This window comes from Procambarus clarkii, chromosome 70 (assembly GCF_040958095.1).
Source record: "Procambarus clarkii isolate CNS0578487 chromosome 70, FALCON_Pclarkii_2.0, whole genome shotgun sequence".
In the NCBI taxonomy this organism is placed as follows: domain Eukaryota; kingdom Metazoa; phylum Arthropoda; class Malacostraca; order Decapoda; family Cambaridae; genus Procambarus; species Procambarus clarkii.
The window spans coordinates 16,106,653-16,125,362 of NC_091219.1; the positions used below are offsets into that span (position 1 = coordinate 16,106,653).

Consider the following 18,710-nt stretch of genomic DNA (forward strand, 5'->3'; position numbering starts at 1 on the left):
ATTAGGCAGTGATGTGGTGGAGGCTGACTCCATACACAGTTTTAAATGTAGATATAATAGAGCCCAGTAGGCTCAGGAATCTGTACACCAGTTGATTGACGGTTGAGAGGCGGGACCAAAGAGCCAAAGCTCAACCCCCGCAAGCACAAATAGGTGAGTACACACACGCAAGAGTGGGGGGGGGGGCACGTATTTCCGCCGACACATGCAAATTTTGGTATATGCAAATTACCCCCTGGCATATTTTCCCCTAGTATAAACGAGCGGCGGCCCCCGTGTGCCTGGTGTGTGTGTGTCGTCTGGTGAGTGTGTGTGTGTGTGTGAGTGTGTGTGTGTGTGTGTGTGTGTGTGTGAGTGTGTGTGTGTGTGTGTGTGTGTGTGTGTGTGTGTGTGTGTGTCGTCTGGTGTGTGTGTGTTGTGTGCTGAGAGGTGCTGGCCTCCTGCACGGCGCCCCCCCCCCCCCCCAGGGTGTGTTGGTCAGATTTACCTTAGCAGAGTAAATGCTTTTAATTCTCGTCTTTTACCTGGTGTCTGTTTCTGTCATTTTCTGTCTCTGTCTGTCTGTCTGCCTGCCTCACTGTCTGCCTGCCTCACTGTGTCTGCCTCACTGTCTGTCTGTCTGTCTGCCTCACTGTCTGTGTCTGCCTGCCTCACTGTGTCTGCCTCACTGTCTGTCTGTCTGTCTGCCTCACTGTCTGTGTCTGCCTGCCTCACTGTGTCTGCCTCACTGTCTGTCTGTCTGTCTGCCTCACTGTCTGTGTCTGCCTGCCTCACTGTCTGTCTCACTCACTGCCTCACTGTCTCCCTCCACTCCCTCGTTGTGGTCCAAGATAGTCTACAAAGGCCTTTAAATCACAGTTGTCAGACACACAACCAAACCAGAACAGAGGGAAGGTGAGAGACTGTTAGGGTGAGAGACTGTTAGGGTGAGAGACAGGGAAGCTGAGGGAGGAGTGACTGTAGCCCCTCCAGTAGCTGAGGAAGGAGTGACTGTAGCCCTCCAGTAGCTGAGGAAGGAGTGACTGTAGCCCCTCCAGTGGCTGAGGAAGGAGTGACTGTAGCCCTCCAGTAGCTGAGGAAGGAGTGACTGTAGCCCTCCAGTAGCTGAGGAAGGAGTGACTGTAGCCCCTCCAGTGGCTGAGGAAGGAGTGACTGTAGCCCTCCAGTAGCTGAGGAAGGAGTGACTGTAGCCCTCCAGTAGCTGAGGAAGGAGTGACTGTAGCCCTCCAGTAGCTGAGGAAGGAGTGACTGTAGCCCTCCAGTAGCTGAGGAAGGAGTGACTGTAGCCCTCCAGTAGCTGAGGAAGGAGTGACTGTAGCCCTCCAGTAGCTGAGTTTTAGCTAATAGCTCCAGTAACTATGTTTACTGATAAAACATTGTGACAACGGTGCCGTTCCGTTGTGTGTGCGACCAACACCTGAAATATCTATTGAAAAACTCGATGGAAAACCAAACTACAATTTCATGCTTCACAGGAGTCACTGGTGTGTGTGTACTCGCTTAGTTATACTCACCTAGTTGTGCTTGCGGGGGATGAGCTCTGGCTCTTTGGTACCCGCCTCTCAACCGTCAATCAACAGGTGTACAGGTTCCTGAGCCTACTGGGCTCTATCATATCTACACTTGAAACTGTGTATGGAGTCAGCCTCCACCACATCACTGCCTAATGCATTCCATTTGTCAACCACTCTGACGCAAAAAAAGTTCTTTCTAACGTCTCTATGGCTCATTTGGGCACTCAGTTTCCACCTGTGTCCCCTAGTGCGTGTGCCCCTTGTGTTAAATAGCCTGTCTTTATCTACCCTATCAATTCCCTTGAGAATCTTGAATGTGGTGATCATGTCCCCTCTAACTCTTCTGTTTTCCAGCAACGTTAGGTTTAATTCCCGTGGTCTCTTCTACGTAGATATGGACTCCATGCTGGAGCTGCATACTCCAGGATTGGTCTGACATATGTAGTATACAAAGTTCTGAATGATTACACAAGTTTCTAAATGCCGTTCTAATGTTAGCCAACCTGACATATGCCGCTGAAGTTATCCTCTTGATATGGGCTGCAGGGGACAGGTCTGGCGTGATATGAACCCCCAGGTATTTCTGACTATTGAAGAATTTCATCTCCTAAATGGTACCTTGTATCTGGCCTCCTGCTCCCTACACCTACCTTCATTACATTACATTTGCTTGGGTTAAACTCTAACAACGATTTGTTGGACCATTACTTCAGCTTGTCCAGGTCTTCTTAAAGCATTACGATGTCCTCCAGGTGTTTGTGTTTGCAAGTTTACGAGTTGTTTATAAGCAAATTATACGTAAGAAGCCAAACACACAAACAACCGTAAACAAGGGGCATATATATATATATATATATATATATATATATATATATATATATATATATATATATATATATATATATATATTATATATATATACAGTATATCAGACCAGGAAGGAGGCATTACACCACCAATGACAGTTCCAAGATAACTTAGCCGTTATCACCCAAACATGTCTGAACGCTCTCTGATAACCACCGTTCATGTCCAGACATTTCAGCTTATCTTATCGGCGTCGCTGTTGAAGAGTGATGGACGTGAATCACACGAGTTCGCGTATATATGTGTGTGTGTGTGTGTACGTGTCTCCATTATGTGTCTGAGGCCGCTGGGCAGGAACCCTGGTATGTGTCCGCTGGTCGCTCCTGGCAGTGTCTTACCTGCGTTTATCTGATCCGTACAGGTAATTAGTGCCATTGTTGGCTAGTTAATGTTTGGCACTATCTATGGTGAGTGCCTGGTGTCAAGTGCAGTTTGTGTGGTGGTGTTACGAGCGCTTGGCAGCTGTCCAGCTTGGTACCGGTACAGATTGTCCAGCTTGGTACTGGTAGAGACTGTCCAGCTTGGTACTGGTAGAGACTGTCCAGCTTGGTACCGGTACAGATTGTCCAGCTTGGTACTGGTAGAGACTGTCCAGCTTGGTACTGGTAGTGACTGCTGTAATTAACAGTGTCAGGGTTTAGTGTTGAGGACAAACACTGCCCAGTTATGTACATTGACAGCGTCGTTTGACCCACAGCCAATTCCTTATACCCGAACATTCTGGCCAATAGTGTATACGAGTTGGTTCATTAGCTACCAGTCACCCGGAAATTAGTGTAAGCTGCTAAACTCTGATATTTCTTCTCTGTTAAAAGACTAGTGTGTTCTTTACATTAAAAAATAATAATCAGTTGTGTTGGAGATTGAAAAGGCCGTTCTGTGGATGCGCCACTCAGTTAAAAATTACAACTGTTATGCATAACGAGAAATATATGAACGCCGTCAACCAACTGCATAATATACGTCAATAGCTTTCATTTTTACTAATAGGTCACATCTCAAACGGATGAGTCGATTCCGTTAAAAATGTGACCAGTTAGCTTAGAGGATGAGTTGAACATGCACATTGGTCATCAACATATGCGCTTAATTATGCTAAATGTTCACTATTTGTTATATTATTAACTAGAATGTTGTTTGTAATATTAGTTGAGCCGTGACGTTTGTTGAGTAGTGTGGACACTTTACTGTTGCTGCTGTTGTTGTTGTTGTTGTTGTTATTGCTGCTTGCTGCTGCTGTTGCTGCTGGTGCTGGTGCTGCTGGTGCTGGTGCTGCTACTGCTGCTGCTGCTGCTGCTCCTACTGCTGCAGCACGCACTACCAAGCAGTACTGTACATACATACAGTGACAACAGCTACTTTCCGTTGGGCTTAAATTCCTGACTACATTTCTGATGGTTTGCAAAACTGAATAAGCTGTCTTGAACTAAACAAGGCAGTTAGCGTCACCCTGAACTAGACAAGGCAGTTAGCGTCGCCCTGAACTAGACAAGGCAGTTAGCGTCGCCCTGAACTAGACAAGGCAGTTAGCGTCGCCCTGAACTAGACAAGGCAGTTAGCGTCGCCCTGAACTAGACAAGGCAGTTAGCGTCGCCCTGAACTAGACAAGGCAGTTAGCGTCGCCCTGAACTAGACAAGGCAGTTAGCGTCGCCCTGAACTAGACAAGGCAGTTAGCGTCGCCCTGAACTAGACAAGGCAGTTAGCGTCGCCCTGAACTAGACAAGGCAGTTAGCGTCGCCCTGAACTCGACAAGGCAGTTAGCGTCGCCCTGAACTCGACAAGGCAGTTAGCGTCGCCCTGAACTCGACAAGGCAGTTAGCGTCGCCCTGAACTCAACAAGGCAGTTAGCGTCGCCCTGAACTCAACAAGGCAGTTAGCGTCGCCCTGAACTCAACAAGGCAGTTAGCGTCGCCCTGAACTCAACAAGGCAGTTAGCGTCGCCCTGAACTCAACAAGGCAGTTAGCGTCGCCCTGAACTCAACAAGGCAGTTAGCGTCGCCCTGAACTCAACAAGGCAGTTAGCGTCGCCCTGAACTCAACAAGGCAGTTTGTTCTTGATATCTTTTGAAAATAGTATATATTCTTTCCCTAACATCAAGTTGACTTACTTCACAAATTTCCTCGCATAGAGGCAAACTATATACATCAGGAGAGCCATAGATGCTTCCTTTGCTTTATGTAAAGGCCTATGAGTCGAGTAATCACTCATGGGCTGAAATAATCACCTGTAACTATTGCTAATCACCTGTGACTATTGCTAATCACCTGTGACTATTGCTAATCACCTGTGACTATTGCTAATCACCTGTGACTATTGCTAATCACCTGTGACTATTGCTAATCACCTGTGACTACTGCTAATCCCGTGTGACTGAAGGTGTGGTCTTTACAGATCCCGTGAGAGGAATGTGCGCGGGTCGGCCGAGGCGTGAGGCGGTGAAGCGCGGGTTACCCAGCACAGTGGAGCACCAGGAAGGGACGAGTCAGTGTCAGGAGCCGCGTCTGCCTCCGAAACTTCGTATACAAGACCACTATCAGCAGCTAGAACAGCAACAGCAGTGCCAAGAGAAACAGTGGGCACAGCAGCAGCAGCAGGTGTATCTTCGTTGCCAACCACATCATCAGCAAGGTCACCACCTAAATCACCAGCAGCAGCAGGAGCAGCAGCAGCAGCAACAGCAGCAGCAGCAGCAGGAGCAACAGCAGCAGCAAGAGCAGCAGCAGCAGCAGGCGAAAATGTGTAGACATGCCGACTATCAACAACATGAAAGGAACGACGACGGCCTACAGCTTGGCCAACTACTGGAGGAGAAGACTCGCCTGCTGCAGCGGCTGCATGAGCTGAGGTCGTGGCAGCAGTGTATAGTGTGTATGGACGCTGATATTGGCGCGGTGTTCGTGCCCTGCGCCCACCTGGTGGCCTGCCGCCCCTGTGCCGCCTCCCTCGTCAGCTGCCCCGTGTGCCGCGCCACCATCCACTACCTCGCCCCCGCCACGCTCCGCTGACCTGCTGAAGGCATCTTGTGGGTCTAGCGCTGCTGGACAGGCAAGAGTGTAAGGAGTTAACTCCAGGAAACGTAACCGAATCGCCACAATATTTCTTAGGTTTCGTCAATGGTTACTTCTCCCTACTCCTGTCTCTCTAAGACAGAAGTCGACCTGGCTGTGTACGGAGGTCTCCTTGCTACTCCTGCTCGACACGGAGTCGAGGAATCGGTTCACTGTCAATTATCCCGCGCCGTAGTGTTGATGGTGTCTCTTGTCTTACTAGAAAATCTCTACTCGAAACTGAACCATTATATCTTAGATCTGATATACCAACGTAAGTGCAGGGACCTAAATTAAAATATTATGGCATAATGCACAATGAATTCATAACGAAGTTGATGAATCCGTGAATATATAATGTGGCTATATGGTGGGATCGAACTTGTGGATATTTCTTTGTGGTGATTATAACAAAATACTTGATACACGCGAATCTCAGTCACTGTGTTGTCATCCATACGTCCTCTGATTTAACCAACGGGTTTATTTAGGTTAATGAAAAATTGTATCCTGGTTACCCAACTAATCAGCAATAACAATAACATTAGCAATGTGCCTATAAAAAGCATTTTAAATGACATGTTTATTTTGCTCCTTTAAAACTAATAGAAGATTTGATTTATAAGAAGAGGAGGGGACTCCTGAAGATTATATATATATTATATATATATATTATATATATATTATATATATATATATATATTGTTGAGGTTATCTTGAGATGATTTCGGGGCTTTTTAGTGTCCCCGCGGCCCGGTCCTCGACTAGGCCTCCACCCCCCAGGAAGCAGCCCGTGACAACTGACTAACACCCAGGTACCTATTTTACTGCTAGGTAACAGGGGCATAGGGTGAAAGAAACTCTGCCCAGTGTTTCTCGTCGGCGCCTGGGATCGAACCCAGGACCACAGGATTACAAGTCCAGCGTGCTGTCCGCTCGGCCGACCGGCTCTGACATGGGGCGACATGGGGCAAAATCTACTGAAGCGACCATACGAGTCATAAATACTCATACTCCGCCCAAGTAAAACAGAAACAAGCAACACTTAGTGGGCCAGCCAGAGACTTAGGGCCCACGCAGGAATATCCCTGAAAAAAAACAGTAGCAGTAGCAGCAGCCGTAGCAGCAGTAGCAGCAGTAGCGTCAGTAGCAGCAGTAACATCAGTAGCAGCAGTAGCAGCAGTAACATCAGTAGCCGCAGTAGCAGCAGTAGCGTCAGTAGCAGCAGTAGCAGCAGTAGCGTCAGTAGCAGCAGTAGCAGCAGTAGCGTCAGTAGCAGCAGTAGCAGCAGTAGCGTCAGTAGCAGCAGTAGCGTCAGTAGCAGCCGTAGCAGCCGTAGCAGCAGTAGCGTCAGTAGCAGCAGTAGCGTCAGTAGCAGCAGTAGCGTCAGTAGCAGCAGTAGAAGCAGTAGCAGCAGTAGCAGCAGTAACATCAGTAGCCTCAGTAGCAGCAGTAGCGTCAGTAGCAGAGTAGCAGCAGTAGCGTCAGTAGCAGAGTAGCAGCAGTAGCGTCAGTAGCAGCAGTAGCAGCAGTAGCGTCAGTAGCAGCAGTAGCAGCAGTAGCGTCAGTAGCAGCAGTAGCGTCAGTAGCAGCAGTAGCGTCAGTTGCAGCAGTAGCGGCAGTAGCAGCAGTAGCAGCAGTAGCAGCAGAGCAGCAGCAACAGTAGCAGCAGCAGTAGCAGCAGTAGCGGCAGTAGCAGCAGTAGCGTCAGTAGCGTCAGTAGCAGCAGTAGCAGCAGTAGCAGCCGTAGCAGCCGTAGCAGCCGTAGCAGCAGTAGCAGCAGTAGCAGCAGTAGCAGCAGTAGCAGCAGTAACATCAGTAGCAGCAGTAGCAGCAGTAGCAGCAGTAGCAGCAGTAGCGTCAGTAGTAGCAGTAGCAGCGTCAGTAGCAGCAGTAGCGTCAGTAGCGTCAGTAGCAGCAGTAGCGTCAGTAGCGTCAGTAGCAGCAGTAGCGTCAGTAGCAGCAGTAGCGTCAGTAGCAGCAGTAGCAGCAGTAGCAGCAGAGTAGCAGCAGTAGCAGCAGTAGCAGCAGTAGCAGCAGTAGCAGCAGTAACAGTAGCAGCAGCAGTAGCAGTAGCAGCAGTAGCGGCAGTAGCAGCAGTAGCAGCAGCAGCAAGGGGGCAGCAGTGGTGCAGAGGATAGTAGTTTACCTACTATCTACTGCCACTATTACCTACTGCCAGATGACTAAGCCGCCGCCGATCTGCAGCAGAGTGTGTTTTCTGCTAGTGAAGTTGTCCAGGAAGAGATGGGTGTATCCCGGGACTGGCTAAGGGGAGAAACGGCTGACAGTAAGGTGTCTGTGGAGAAGCGATGCTAACCGGACGCTAGAAGCTTCTGCTGGGGGTTCGCTACCCCTGTATTAATTGTATCGTGGCCCCAATCATCGTGTGGCTGAAGTTCTCTGCCAGCAAGTGGCGGGAGAGTGGTCAAGCGGCATAAGCACCTTATGACACTGTCGGTGGGGTGGCACACGAGAAAGGTAAACTAGCCAGTGTTTCCCAGTACTGTGGCCAGTACGGTGGGAAGAGGTACTGAGTGTAGTGAAAACACTGTCGTTGTTTGACGAACTCTGCACGTGAGGGCAATCAATATCCTGAGTGGAAGGGTACCATTGTATATAAGTGTAGAAATAGTCAATCAGTTCTTTTATATATATATTTAATGATGGTGATGGTGACAATTTAATATATTGGTGAAGGAAACTGAGTTTTGTTCATCACCTCCTCCCCCCTCTTTATTTTGCACTATATAGCCACTTTCTTGAAAGCGAACTACCGACTCGGGGGTCGGATACAATAACTAAGGTTCCTCCAACAAGAACCCAGTTACTGGTCCATAAGTGGCCGTAACACAGCAGTAGCAGCAGTAGTAGTAGAGCGGCACAGTAGCAGTAGCAGCAGTAGATGTGATAACTGTGGAGGAATTCCACCAACAACACCAAAATATATATATATTATCCCTACTAATTCGTCCAGCCTCATAAATAATGCGGTCAAACATACCAAGGTAATGATGTGTTTATGTTAAAATGTTATGTTAATACCAGGAACATGTTCCCGGGTGCTGGAGACTACACCCCGAGCACCGCAGTGGTGGGCGTGTACTGTTCCCGGGTGCTGGAGACTACACCCCGAGCACCGCGGTGGTGGGCGTGTACTGTTCCCGGGTGCTGGAGAGACTACCCCACGAGCACCGCGGTGGTGGGCGTGTACTCAACTAGTCGTGCTTGCGGGGGTTGAGATTTGGCGCTTTAGTCCCGCCTCTCAACTGTCAATCAACTGGTGTACAGGTTCCTGAGCCTACTGGGCTCTATCATATCTACACTTGAAACTGTGTATGGAGTCAGCCACCACCACATCTCTGCCTAATGCATTCCATTTACTAACTACTCTGACACCGAAAAAGTTCTTTCTAATGTCTCTGTGGCTCATTTAGGTACTCGGCTTCCACCTGTGTCCCCTTGTGCGAGTACCACTCATGTTAAACAACCCATCCTTATCTACCCTGTCAATTCCCCTGAGAATTTTGTATGTGGTGATCATGTTTCCCCGAGGTCTTCTGTCTTCCAGCGACGTGAGGTGCAGTTCACTCAGAGTTTCCTCTTAGTTCTGGGACTACCCTAGTGGCACATCTCTGAACTTTTCCAGCTTCGTCTTGTGCTTGACAAGATACGGGCTCCATGCTGAGGTTTCATACTCCAGGATTGGCCTTACATATGTGGTATACAAGGTTCTGAATGATTCTTTACATAGGTTCCTGAAGGCAGTTCTGATGTTAGCCAGCCTCGCATATGCCGCAGATGTTATTCTTTTGATGTGGGCTTCAGGAGACAGGTTTGGCGTGATATCAACTCCTAGATCTTCTCACCCTGACGTATTCATTCCTGGCACTCTGGTATCTTTCTCTGCTCTCAAGTGTCCTGTTATTTCTATAGTTTCTCCACGCCCTTGCACTTAGTTGCTTTGCTAGCTTACATCTCTGATTAAGCCATGGGTTTCTCATCTGCATTTCCTTATTGAGCTCCTTGAGTTTTTCCTTTTGGACTGGGACGAACTTGCTGCTGCCTCCTTACACTTCTGTGTGATGTAGTCCATCATGTCTTGGGCCGTCTTTCCTCTGAGCTCTGTTTCCCAAGTTATATCTGTTAGGAATTTTCTTATCTCATCACAGTTTCCCTTTCGGAATGCCAACCTTTTGTTTTCTGGGCCCTTCCTTAAGTACATTAACTATTCTTTGACCAAATACTGAAACAGCAGTATACTGTGATCACTCATTCCCACGGGGGCTTCGAAACCAATTTCCATTATGTTCGAAGTCATTCAGAGTGAAGACTAGGCGGAATCTCGCTGGTTCATCATTGCTTCTCATTCTCGTGGGTTCCCTGACATGCTGACTTAAAAAGTTTTTTGTCGCCACCCTCAAGTTTCGACCACTGTTTCCTCACCTCCATGCGGTTCCTTGTTTTCCCAGTCTATCCGTCCCTGATTGAAGTCCCTCATGATGAGCAGATGGGATCTATTTCTACAGGCAGCAGAGGCTGCCCTCTCAATTATAGTGTTGACTGCCATGTTGCTGTTGTCATCATACTCTTGCCTAGGTCTTCTGTCGTTTGGTGGAGGGTTATATATCACTGCTACTACTACTCTTGGTCCTCCCATCGTCATGGAGCAGGTTATGTAGTTTCTGAACCCCTCACAGCCTGGGATAACCACTCCTTGAAGCTCCATTAACTTCCTTTCTCATCAGTAGGGCCACTCCACCTCCTCCCCTTCCTTCCCTCTCTTTCCTTACTACAGTGTAGTCCTGGGGTAACACCGCATTTGTTAGGATTCCTGAGAGTTTGTTTCCATGAGTTTGTCACCCTCCTCCCTACCACACCCGCCTCCATCACCCCTGTCACAACCTTCCCACCCAATATGCAGAAAATAATTGTCCACCCTACATAAAACACCCATTAATTAATAGGTATTTGGCCAGGCTAACAGTAATATTAATATATCAGCGGGAGTCTGTCATTCATCAGCCCCCTAATATTAATTAATCCCGGCTGAAACAATACTAATGTGTCGGCGGTGTCCCATATCCATCCATGACATTAGCCAGCTGCCACAGTGTACACTGAGTGGTGCTCTGTGGCACAGTGGTTAACACTGTCGCCTCCCAACACCCTGGTCCGGGATTCAGTTCCCGAGCAGAGTGAAGTGCTTGAGCACATCCTCGGGAAGGACAAACGGGGGCTTGGACCTCTATCAAATGGGTGGAGAATTTGGTATTTTTTCGTATAAACTGTAGAGTTGGAACCTGTCCTCTTCCCTAATGCGTCGCATTATTTACGGAATCGATCTATCCGTTAAAAAATTCAACGTATTTGTAAGACTGAGTGTCGCAATATTGACACTATACGCAGCGGCCTCGATAGGTTAGGTGAGCTGTTTGGGCTCGCGCGTTTCTATTTAGACAACAGTTGCATTTCTTACGGAGTGTCAAGCAGAGAGAGAGGCTGAATGTCAGGTAATATGGATAAAACGCTATAAAACGTTCCATAACAACGTTAAAAACCAACACAAATGTTGGGCAACAGTTTAGAAATAAGTTTCATTCAGAATCATTCATTTTAATCATTCAGAACTTTGTATATCACATATGTCAGACCAATCCTGGAGTATGCGGTGCCAGCATGGAGTTCATAAGTCAAGCATAAGAATAAACTGTAAAAAGGTTCAAAGGTTTGCCACCAGACTAGTACCCAAACTGAGGCATATGAGCTACGGTGAGAGACTAAGGGAATTAAACATCACGTCACTGGGAGACAGAAGAGTTGGAGGGGACATGATCACCACATACAAGACTCTCAAAGGAATTGATAGGGTAGATAAAGACAGATTATTTAACACAAGGGGCACACGCACTATGGGACACAGGTGGAAACTGAGTGCCCAAATGAGCCACAGAGATATTAGAAAGAACTTTTTTAGTGTCAGAGTGGTTGACAAATGGAATGCATTAGGCAGTGATGTGGTGGAGGCTGACTCCATACACAGTTTCAAGTGTAGATATGATAGAGCCCAGTAGGCTCAGGAATCTGTACACCTGTTGATTAACGGTTGAGAGGCGGGACCATAGAGCCAGAGCTCAACCCCCGCAAGCACAACTAGGTGAGTACACACACACACACACACACACACACACACACACACACACACACACACACACACACACACACACACACACACACCAAGAAAGGGGAAGAAAATATTATTGGATTTCCAGGAAAATTAATATCCAGTGAAGACCAGGACCTGCCCGTCGCCTGGACCGTCCGGCGCGTCTCACACATTAATGCTTTCTCTCAACCTACACCCTAGTGACTGTATGAGGGGTGAGGGGGCATGACGGGGTGAGGGAGCATGACGGGGTGAGGGAGCATGAGGGGGGCATGGGGGGTGAGGGGGGCGTGAGGGGTGAGGGGGGCGTGAGGGGTGAGGAGGCATGAGGGGTGAGGGTCCACAGGTGAGAACGTGGTTGTGAGGATCCACTGGTGTGTACTGGGTCATACTGGTGTGTACGGGGTCATACTGGTGTGTACCGGGTCATACTGGTGTGTACGGGGTCATACTGGTGTGTACGGGGTCATACTGGTGTGTACGGGGTCATACTGGTGTGTACGTGGTAATACACAGGTATCCCCCTATTTGTGTGCGTGTCTGCGTGTGTCCACCTGTGTCTGTCACGGGACAGTGGGACAGTCACTCTTCCCGTCCCACCCCACTATCCCCCCCTCCCCCAATATTGACGGGGGGGACATCAGTGGACCACACTGCCCACAACCACTTGTAAAATCTTCAGTTAACTCTACAAAAGGAACACTGCTCGTCCCCCCCCCCCACACCCACACCCCCACACCCCACAAAAATTATAGATTAAATACAAAAATATTCCCAACACAGCTGACTTAACTTCAAACCTGAACGCTGATGGGAATACGAGTTTTATGCCTGCACGTCTGAGTCCTTCTCGCTCCAGGAGAACGTAATGGGTAGGAGAGCGAAGCGGCACAGGAACATCCTTTGTATATTTAATTATATATTAGACCAGAGGAAAAATGGTACTTTTTTAAATACTTTACATATGGGAATTGAAGGCCCGTCTGTTTGTTTGTTTTTTTTTACATGTAGAAAGTTGTGTTTTCTGAGACGTTAGTCATCTCTTCTCCCCTATTATTCTACCTCTACTTACCCCTTAAAATAGGAGCACAGTACCTTACCCGCTCCCTTACCTTACTCATACCTTACTCGTACCTTACCTTACTCCCTTACCCGCCAAAATGGAACAAATTTTTTTCCATAAAATGAGTCATAAATGCTTCGACGAATTGAGAATAAGATTGTGGACCCATAAGAGTTATGATGTGGGCCAGCGAGGGGCTGAAACAGTATAGAGGGACACGGGTGACTAAATACCACTTAGCTAAGAGACAGCTAGCGCCGGAAATTGTCATTTAGGTTCCTGGCCGCTTGAGAGAAGGTATCGTATGTTGTGGTGGGGGTTTTAATCCCGTATCAGAGTCGGTAGATGCGATCTGGAGGATTGGCAAGTGGTCAAGGGTATTCGAATAGGTGTTTACATCGGTAAAGCGATCAGTTCAGGCTCCTTATAGCTGTTAAGGATTGTTGAGAACCCTTGCCAGGAAGACTCAGACGAGGGACAGCAAAGATAGCGTCGTTTCTTTATCTTCTGGCGTGTTGTGTGGTCATCATATCTTCAGCCACGTTGCGACTTGGTCTGCTCCAGCACGCTAGTGCATCGTTCGTCAGTAACGGATCTTGAAAGACTGGTGTTATAATTGTCTTTCACACCAATTTAACACCAATTAATTGTTAATTAATTGGTGTTATAATTAACTTAAAGTCCAGCAAGGGGATTTAGTGAGCGGTTGGTGGAAGGATTATAACAGTGCAAGCCAAGCAAGTGGGAGGCAGCTTTACCCCTGCACAAGTTACTGTGGACTAACTCGAGAGAACTGGTACTGAATGAACGCTGTGGCGTCTGAGAACGTGGGATAAGTTACTGTGGAGTAGTTTAAGAGAGACAAGATTAACCGAGTGTGGAGGGAAGTCAGAAATCTTGGTGTGGAGCGCCTGGTCCACACACACACACACACACACACACACACACACACACACACACACACACACACACACACACACACACACACACCGTGTGCTCTGGAGGTTCCAGGACAATCTGCAGTGGTGGTATTAGTAGTGAAAGTTTAAGTATTCTTAGCGGAAATTCAAGGAAACTCAACAGTGGTAACTAATATATTTTTTTAGGGACTCAAAGACTGCAGTAAATTTAGATAATTAAATTTACTAGTGAAGTTTTGAATAATTATGAGTATTTTATATAGTGAATTTATTTCGAAAGTGGGAATGATTATTTAATTCTACAACTTAATTAATTCAATATTCGTTTGTATAAGAAACTGATACAAGAAATAAGCTAGAAGAACAGCTTGAGAGTATAACATATATATCACTTTCGTGTAAGTTTGAGAGGGTATATACTGCCTCACAAACTTTGAAGAATTCTATAACCAACGAGAGGAAAGACTGCATATTGCTTGAAGTCCAGGAAGCCTTCGACACTGTACTCCATATAAGACTTGAACACAAGCAGGTGTTGAAGACTTGTAGAAACAGGCAGGTCAGTGACAGGAAAAGTAGTCCAATAAATAAGAGATGAAATAGTCATAGTGAGAATAGAGATTTCAAAGTAGGGAAATCTTTCCAGTGAGGGGGTTCCACAGGGGTCAGTGATAGCTCCTATCTCATTCCTGATCTATCTAAATGATATTTCAAACAGGGAGATTTCTTCATCTTAGTTCTTGCATCAACAAGGGAGCCGAACGGCCGAGCGGATAGCACGCTGGACTTGTGATCCTGTGTTCTCGGGGTCGATCCCGGGCGCCGGCGAGAAACAATGGTCAGAGTTTCTTTCACCCTATGCCCCTGTTACCTAGCAGTAAAATAGGTACCTGGGTGTTAGTCAGCTGTCACGGGCTGCTTCCTGGGGGTGGAGGCCTGGTCGAGGACCGGGCCGCGGGGACACTAAAAGCCCCGAAATCATCTCAAGATAACCTCAAGATAACTAAGATAAAGACTGCAGGACACTACAGGAGGACCTAGGCAAACTGAGAGAGGTATAATAAATGGGTATTAGACAAAGTAATGCAGCTGGGAGGTGTGAAGAAGAGACTGAGTACAGGGAAAGAGCTAGTGACTGATGTCTCACACGTCCTGTAGTCCGAGGCCTTCATCACATGGATATCACCGCATGTCTATACGAGGCTGACCACACAGGAAGGTCCTTTAGATCCCTGAATACACAGTCATGTAGGGTTCTGTATACCATACATGTGAGCTGAATTTTGAAATGTGTGGCACCGTCATGGAGTTCATCTCTCTTTGAATACAAAATAAACCTATTGAAAGTACATACGAATGCCACTAAAAACTAGTATCAGTACTAGGTACTGATACTAGTTTACACACACACACACACACACACACACACACACACACACACACACACACACACACACACACACACACACAGGGGAATTGACATGGTGGATAAGGATGGATTATTTAACAAGGATGGTACACGCACAAGGGGACACGGTGGAAGCTGAGTACCCAAATGAGCCACAGAGACATTAGAAAGAACTTTTTCAGAGTCAGAATAGTTAATAAATGGAATGCACTAGGCAGTGATGTGGTGGAGGCTGACTCCATACACAGTTTCAAATGTAGATATGATAGAGCCCAATAGGCTCAGGAACCTGTACATCAGTTGATTGACGGTCGAGAGGCGGGACCAAAGAGGCAAAGCTCAACCTCCGCAACCACAACTAGGCGAGTACTCGGTGACTACACACACACACAAAAAAAGGAGCAGAACAATTATATACGAAAGCTCTCATTTTGCAAACAGAGTGGTAGACGGTTGGAACTCGTTAAGCGAGGTGGTGGTGTCCCAACCCGCCCCCCGTCAGTTCTGTCACAGCGTCATATGACAGCATAGAAGGAAGACGGGCCGAGCCTAGGTCTCGTCCTCTAACTACACTTTGGTTATCACAAACACATCTGGGAGGTCACAGCGTCCATGTAAAAGGAAAGAGACGAAATTTGTGCAATGAAAAAGAAACCATTTACCCTCTTGAGGAGGTCAATGTGGAGGACAGCGGTGAGTGTGTTGTTAAAGTGGACAGGCCAGGGAGGGAGAGACGGGCAGGCCAGGGAGAGACGGGCAGGCCAGGGAGGGAGAGACGGGCAGGCCAGGGAGGGAGAGACGGGCAGGCCAGGGAGGGAGAGACGGGCAGGCCAGGAAAGGAGGGAGAGCAACCCGTCCTCTTAAAAATAACGTCACTTTTCGCTGGTATGCGCACTATGGCCAAATTTGGACGTAATTTGAAATGAAATCGACTCACAAAAGTGACGTACTGTCCCGTTTTCTGTTTGAGTCGTCCGGCTTACTCGGTAAGGTTAGGAGAGGAAACTTTCAATTAACGTTTTTCATAACGTTTTGAAACTTTATGAGAATTTCCTGCCCACCTAACCTATCAGAGGACCCTTAACTTACTGTTGTTGAAAACAAAATTCACAAATTTATTTTCATTTTTTTATTTTCAAATTACGTCCACTTTCGGCCATACGGACAAACGGCCAAAAGCGACGTTATTTTTAAGAGGACAGGTTCCGACAGACAAGCCAGGGAGAGAGACGGGCAGGTACCTGGTTGATGGGGTTCTGGGAGTTCTTCTACTCCCCAAGGCCGGCCCGAGGCCAGGCTTGACTTGTGAGTCCTTGGTCCAACAGGCTGTTGCTTGCAGCGACCCGCAGGCCCACATACCCACCACAGCCCGGTTGTTTCCTTCAAGGAGTGCCGGACCAATCTCGTTTTCTCTTGAAGATGTCCACGGTTGTTCCGGCAATATTTCTTATGCTTGCTGGGAGGATGTTAAACAACCGCGGACCTCTGATGTTTATACAGTGTTCTCTGATTGTGCCTATAGCACCTCTGCTCTTCACTGGTTCTATTCTGCATTTTCTTCCATAACGTTCACTCCAGTACGTTGTTATTTTACTGTGTAGATTAGGGACCTGGTCCTCCAGTATTGTCCACGTGTATATTATTTGGTATCTCTCTCGTCTTCTTTCTAGTGAGTACATTTGGAGAGCTTTGAGACGATCCCAATAATTTAGGTGCTTTATTGCGTCTATGCGTACCGTATATGTTCTCTGCATTCCCTCTATTTCAGCAATCTCTCCTGCTCTAAAGGGGGAAGCGAGTACTGAGCAGTACTCAAGCCGGGACAACACAAGTGATTTGAAGAGTACAACCATCGTGATGGGATCCCTGGATTTGAAAGTACTCGTAATCCATCCTATCATTTTCCTGGCTGACGCAATATTTGCTTAGTTATGCTCCCAAAACATTATGTCGTGAGACATCATCATTATTCCAAAATCCTTTACATGCTGTTTTCCTACTGTGGGCAGATTTGATTGTGTTTTGTACTCTGTATTATGTTTAAGGTCCTCATTTTGGCCGTACCTGAGTACCTGGATTTTATCACTGTTAAACATCATGTTATTGTCTGCTGCCCAGTCGAAAACTTTACTAATATCTTCTTGTAGTTTTTCAATGTCTGGACAGGACAGTAGGAGGGAGGGAGAGACAGACTGACAGGCCAGGGAGAGACAGGCAGACAGGCCAGGGAGGGAGGGAGGGAGAGACAGACTAGGGAGAGACAGGCAGACAGGCGAGAAGACTAGGGAGAGACAGGCAGACAGGCCAGGGAGGGAGGGAGGGAGAGACAGACTAGGGAGAGACAGGCAGACAGGCCAGGGAGGGAGGGAGAGAGAGACAGACTGACAGGCCAGGGAGAGACAGACAGACAGGCCAGGGAGGGAGGGAGGGAGAGACAGACTGACAGGCCAGGGAGAGACGGAGAGACAGGCCAGGGAGGGAGAGACGGACAGAGGGAAGTAGGAAAGGCAGACGGGAACACACAATCTTCATTCCTGTCTCTGTTCTTGGGGCAATTCTTCCAGGAATTATACTTTTGTTATGGGAGTAATTTTAGTAAAGTGGAGCCATTACGGGATTGTCTACGGTTGTTGACGTCTCTTGTGTTGACGTCCAGATGTTGCTCCTCTGTAATTGTTACCCCTGTGTACTGTGCTCCCATTGTGCTGTGTACTGTGCTCCCATTGTGCTGTGTACTGTGCTCCCATTGTGCTGTGTACTGTGCTCCCATTGTGCTGTGTACTGTGCTCCCATTGTGCTGTGTACTGTGCTCCCATTGTGCTGTGTACTGTGCTCCCATTGTGCTGTGTACTGTGCTCCCATTGTGCTGTGTACTGTGCTCCCATTGTGCTGTGTACTGTGCTCCTATTGTCCTGGGTACTGTGTTCCTATTGTGCTGTGTACTGTGCTCCTATTGTGCTGTGTACTGTGCTCCTATTGTGCTGTGTACTGTGCTCCCATTGTGCTGTGTACTGTGCTCCCATTGTGCTGTGTACTGTGCTCCCATTGTGCTGTGTACTGTGCTCCCATTGTGCTGGTAGCGGGTCCCCACAGGTGCCTGTCCTGGTAGTGGGTCCCCCCAGGTACCTGCCCTGGTAGTGGGTCCCCCCAGGTGCCTGTCCTGGTAGTGGGTCCCCCCAGGTACCTGTCCTGGTAGTGGGTCCCCCCAGGTACCTGCCCTGGTAGTGGGTCCCCCCAGGTACCTGTCCTGGTAGTGGGTCCCCCCAGGTACCTGTCCTGGTAGTGGGTCCCCCCAGGTACCTGTCCTGGTAGTGGGTCCCCCCAGGTACCTGTCCTGGTAGTGGGTCCCCCCAGGTACCTGTCCTGGTAGTGGGTCCCCCCAGGTACCTGTCCTGGTAGTGGGTCCCCCCAGGTACCTGTCCTGGTAGTGGGTCCCCCCAGGTACCTGTCCTGGTAGTGGGTCCCCCCAGGTACCTGTCCTGGTAGTGGGTCCCCCCAGGTACCTGTCCTGGTAGTGGGTCCCCCCCTGGTAGTGGGTCCCCCCAGGTACCTGCCCTGGTAGTGGGTCCGCACAGGTACCTGCCCTGGTAGTGGGTCCCCCCAGGTACCTGCCCTGGTAGTGGGTCCCCCCAGGTACCTGCCCTGGTAGTGGGTCCCCCCAGGTACCTGCCCTGGTAGTGGGTCCCCCCCAGGTACCTGCCCTGGTAGTGGGTCCCCCCAGGT

At 48.3% G+C, this 18,710-nt stretch overlaps 1 protein-coding gene across 1 annotated transcript; it reads left to right on the plus strand.

The window, feature by feature from the left end:
• Window positions 1-2,583: 2,583 nt before the first annotated feature.
• LOC123775300 (PAX-interacting protein 1) lies at window positions 2,584-6,005 on the plus strand. Its single transcript, XM_045770333.2, has 2 exons — window positions 2,584-2,742; window positions 4,775-6,005. The coding sequence occupies exons 1-2, from the start codon at window positions 2,622-2,624 to the stop codon at window positions 5,386-5,388; spliced, it is 735 nt and encodes a 244-aa protein (XP_045626289.2). The 5' UTR covers window positions 2,584-2,621; the 3' UTR covers window positions 5,389-6,005.
• The last annotated feature ends 12,705 nt before the right edge of the window (window positions 6,006-18,710 follow it).

Coding starts and splice junctions, on each gene's coding strand:
- LOC123775300 (XM_045770333.2), top strand. CDS start 2,622: ATGTGTGTGTGTGTGTGTACGTGTCTCCATTATGTGTCTGAGGCCGCT. Junction 2,743..4,774: donor CGTTTATCTGATCCGTACAG/GTAATTAGTGCC, acceptor TGGTCTTTACAG/ATCCCGTGAGAGGAATGTGC.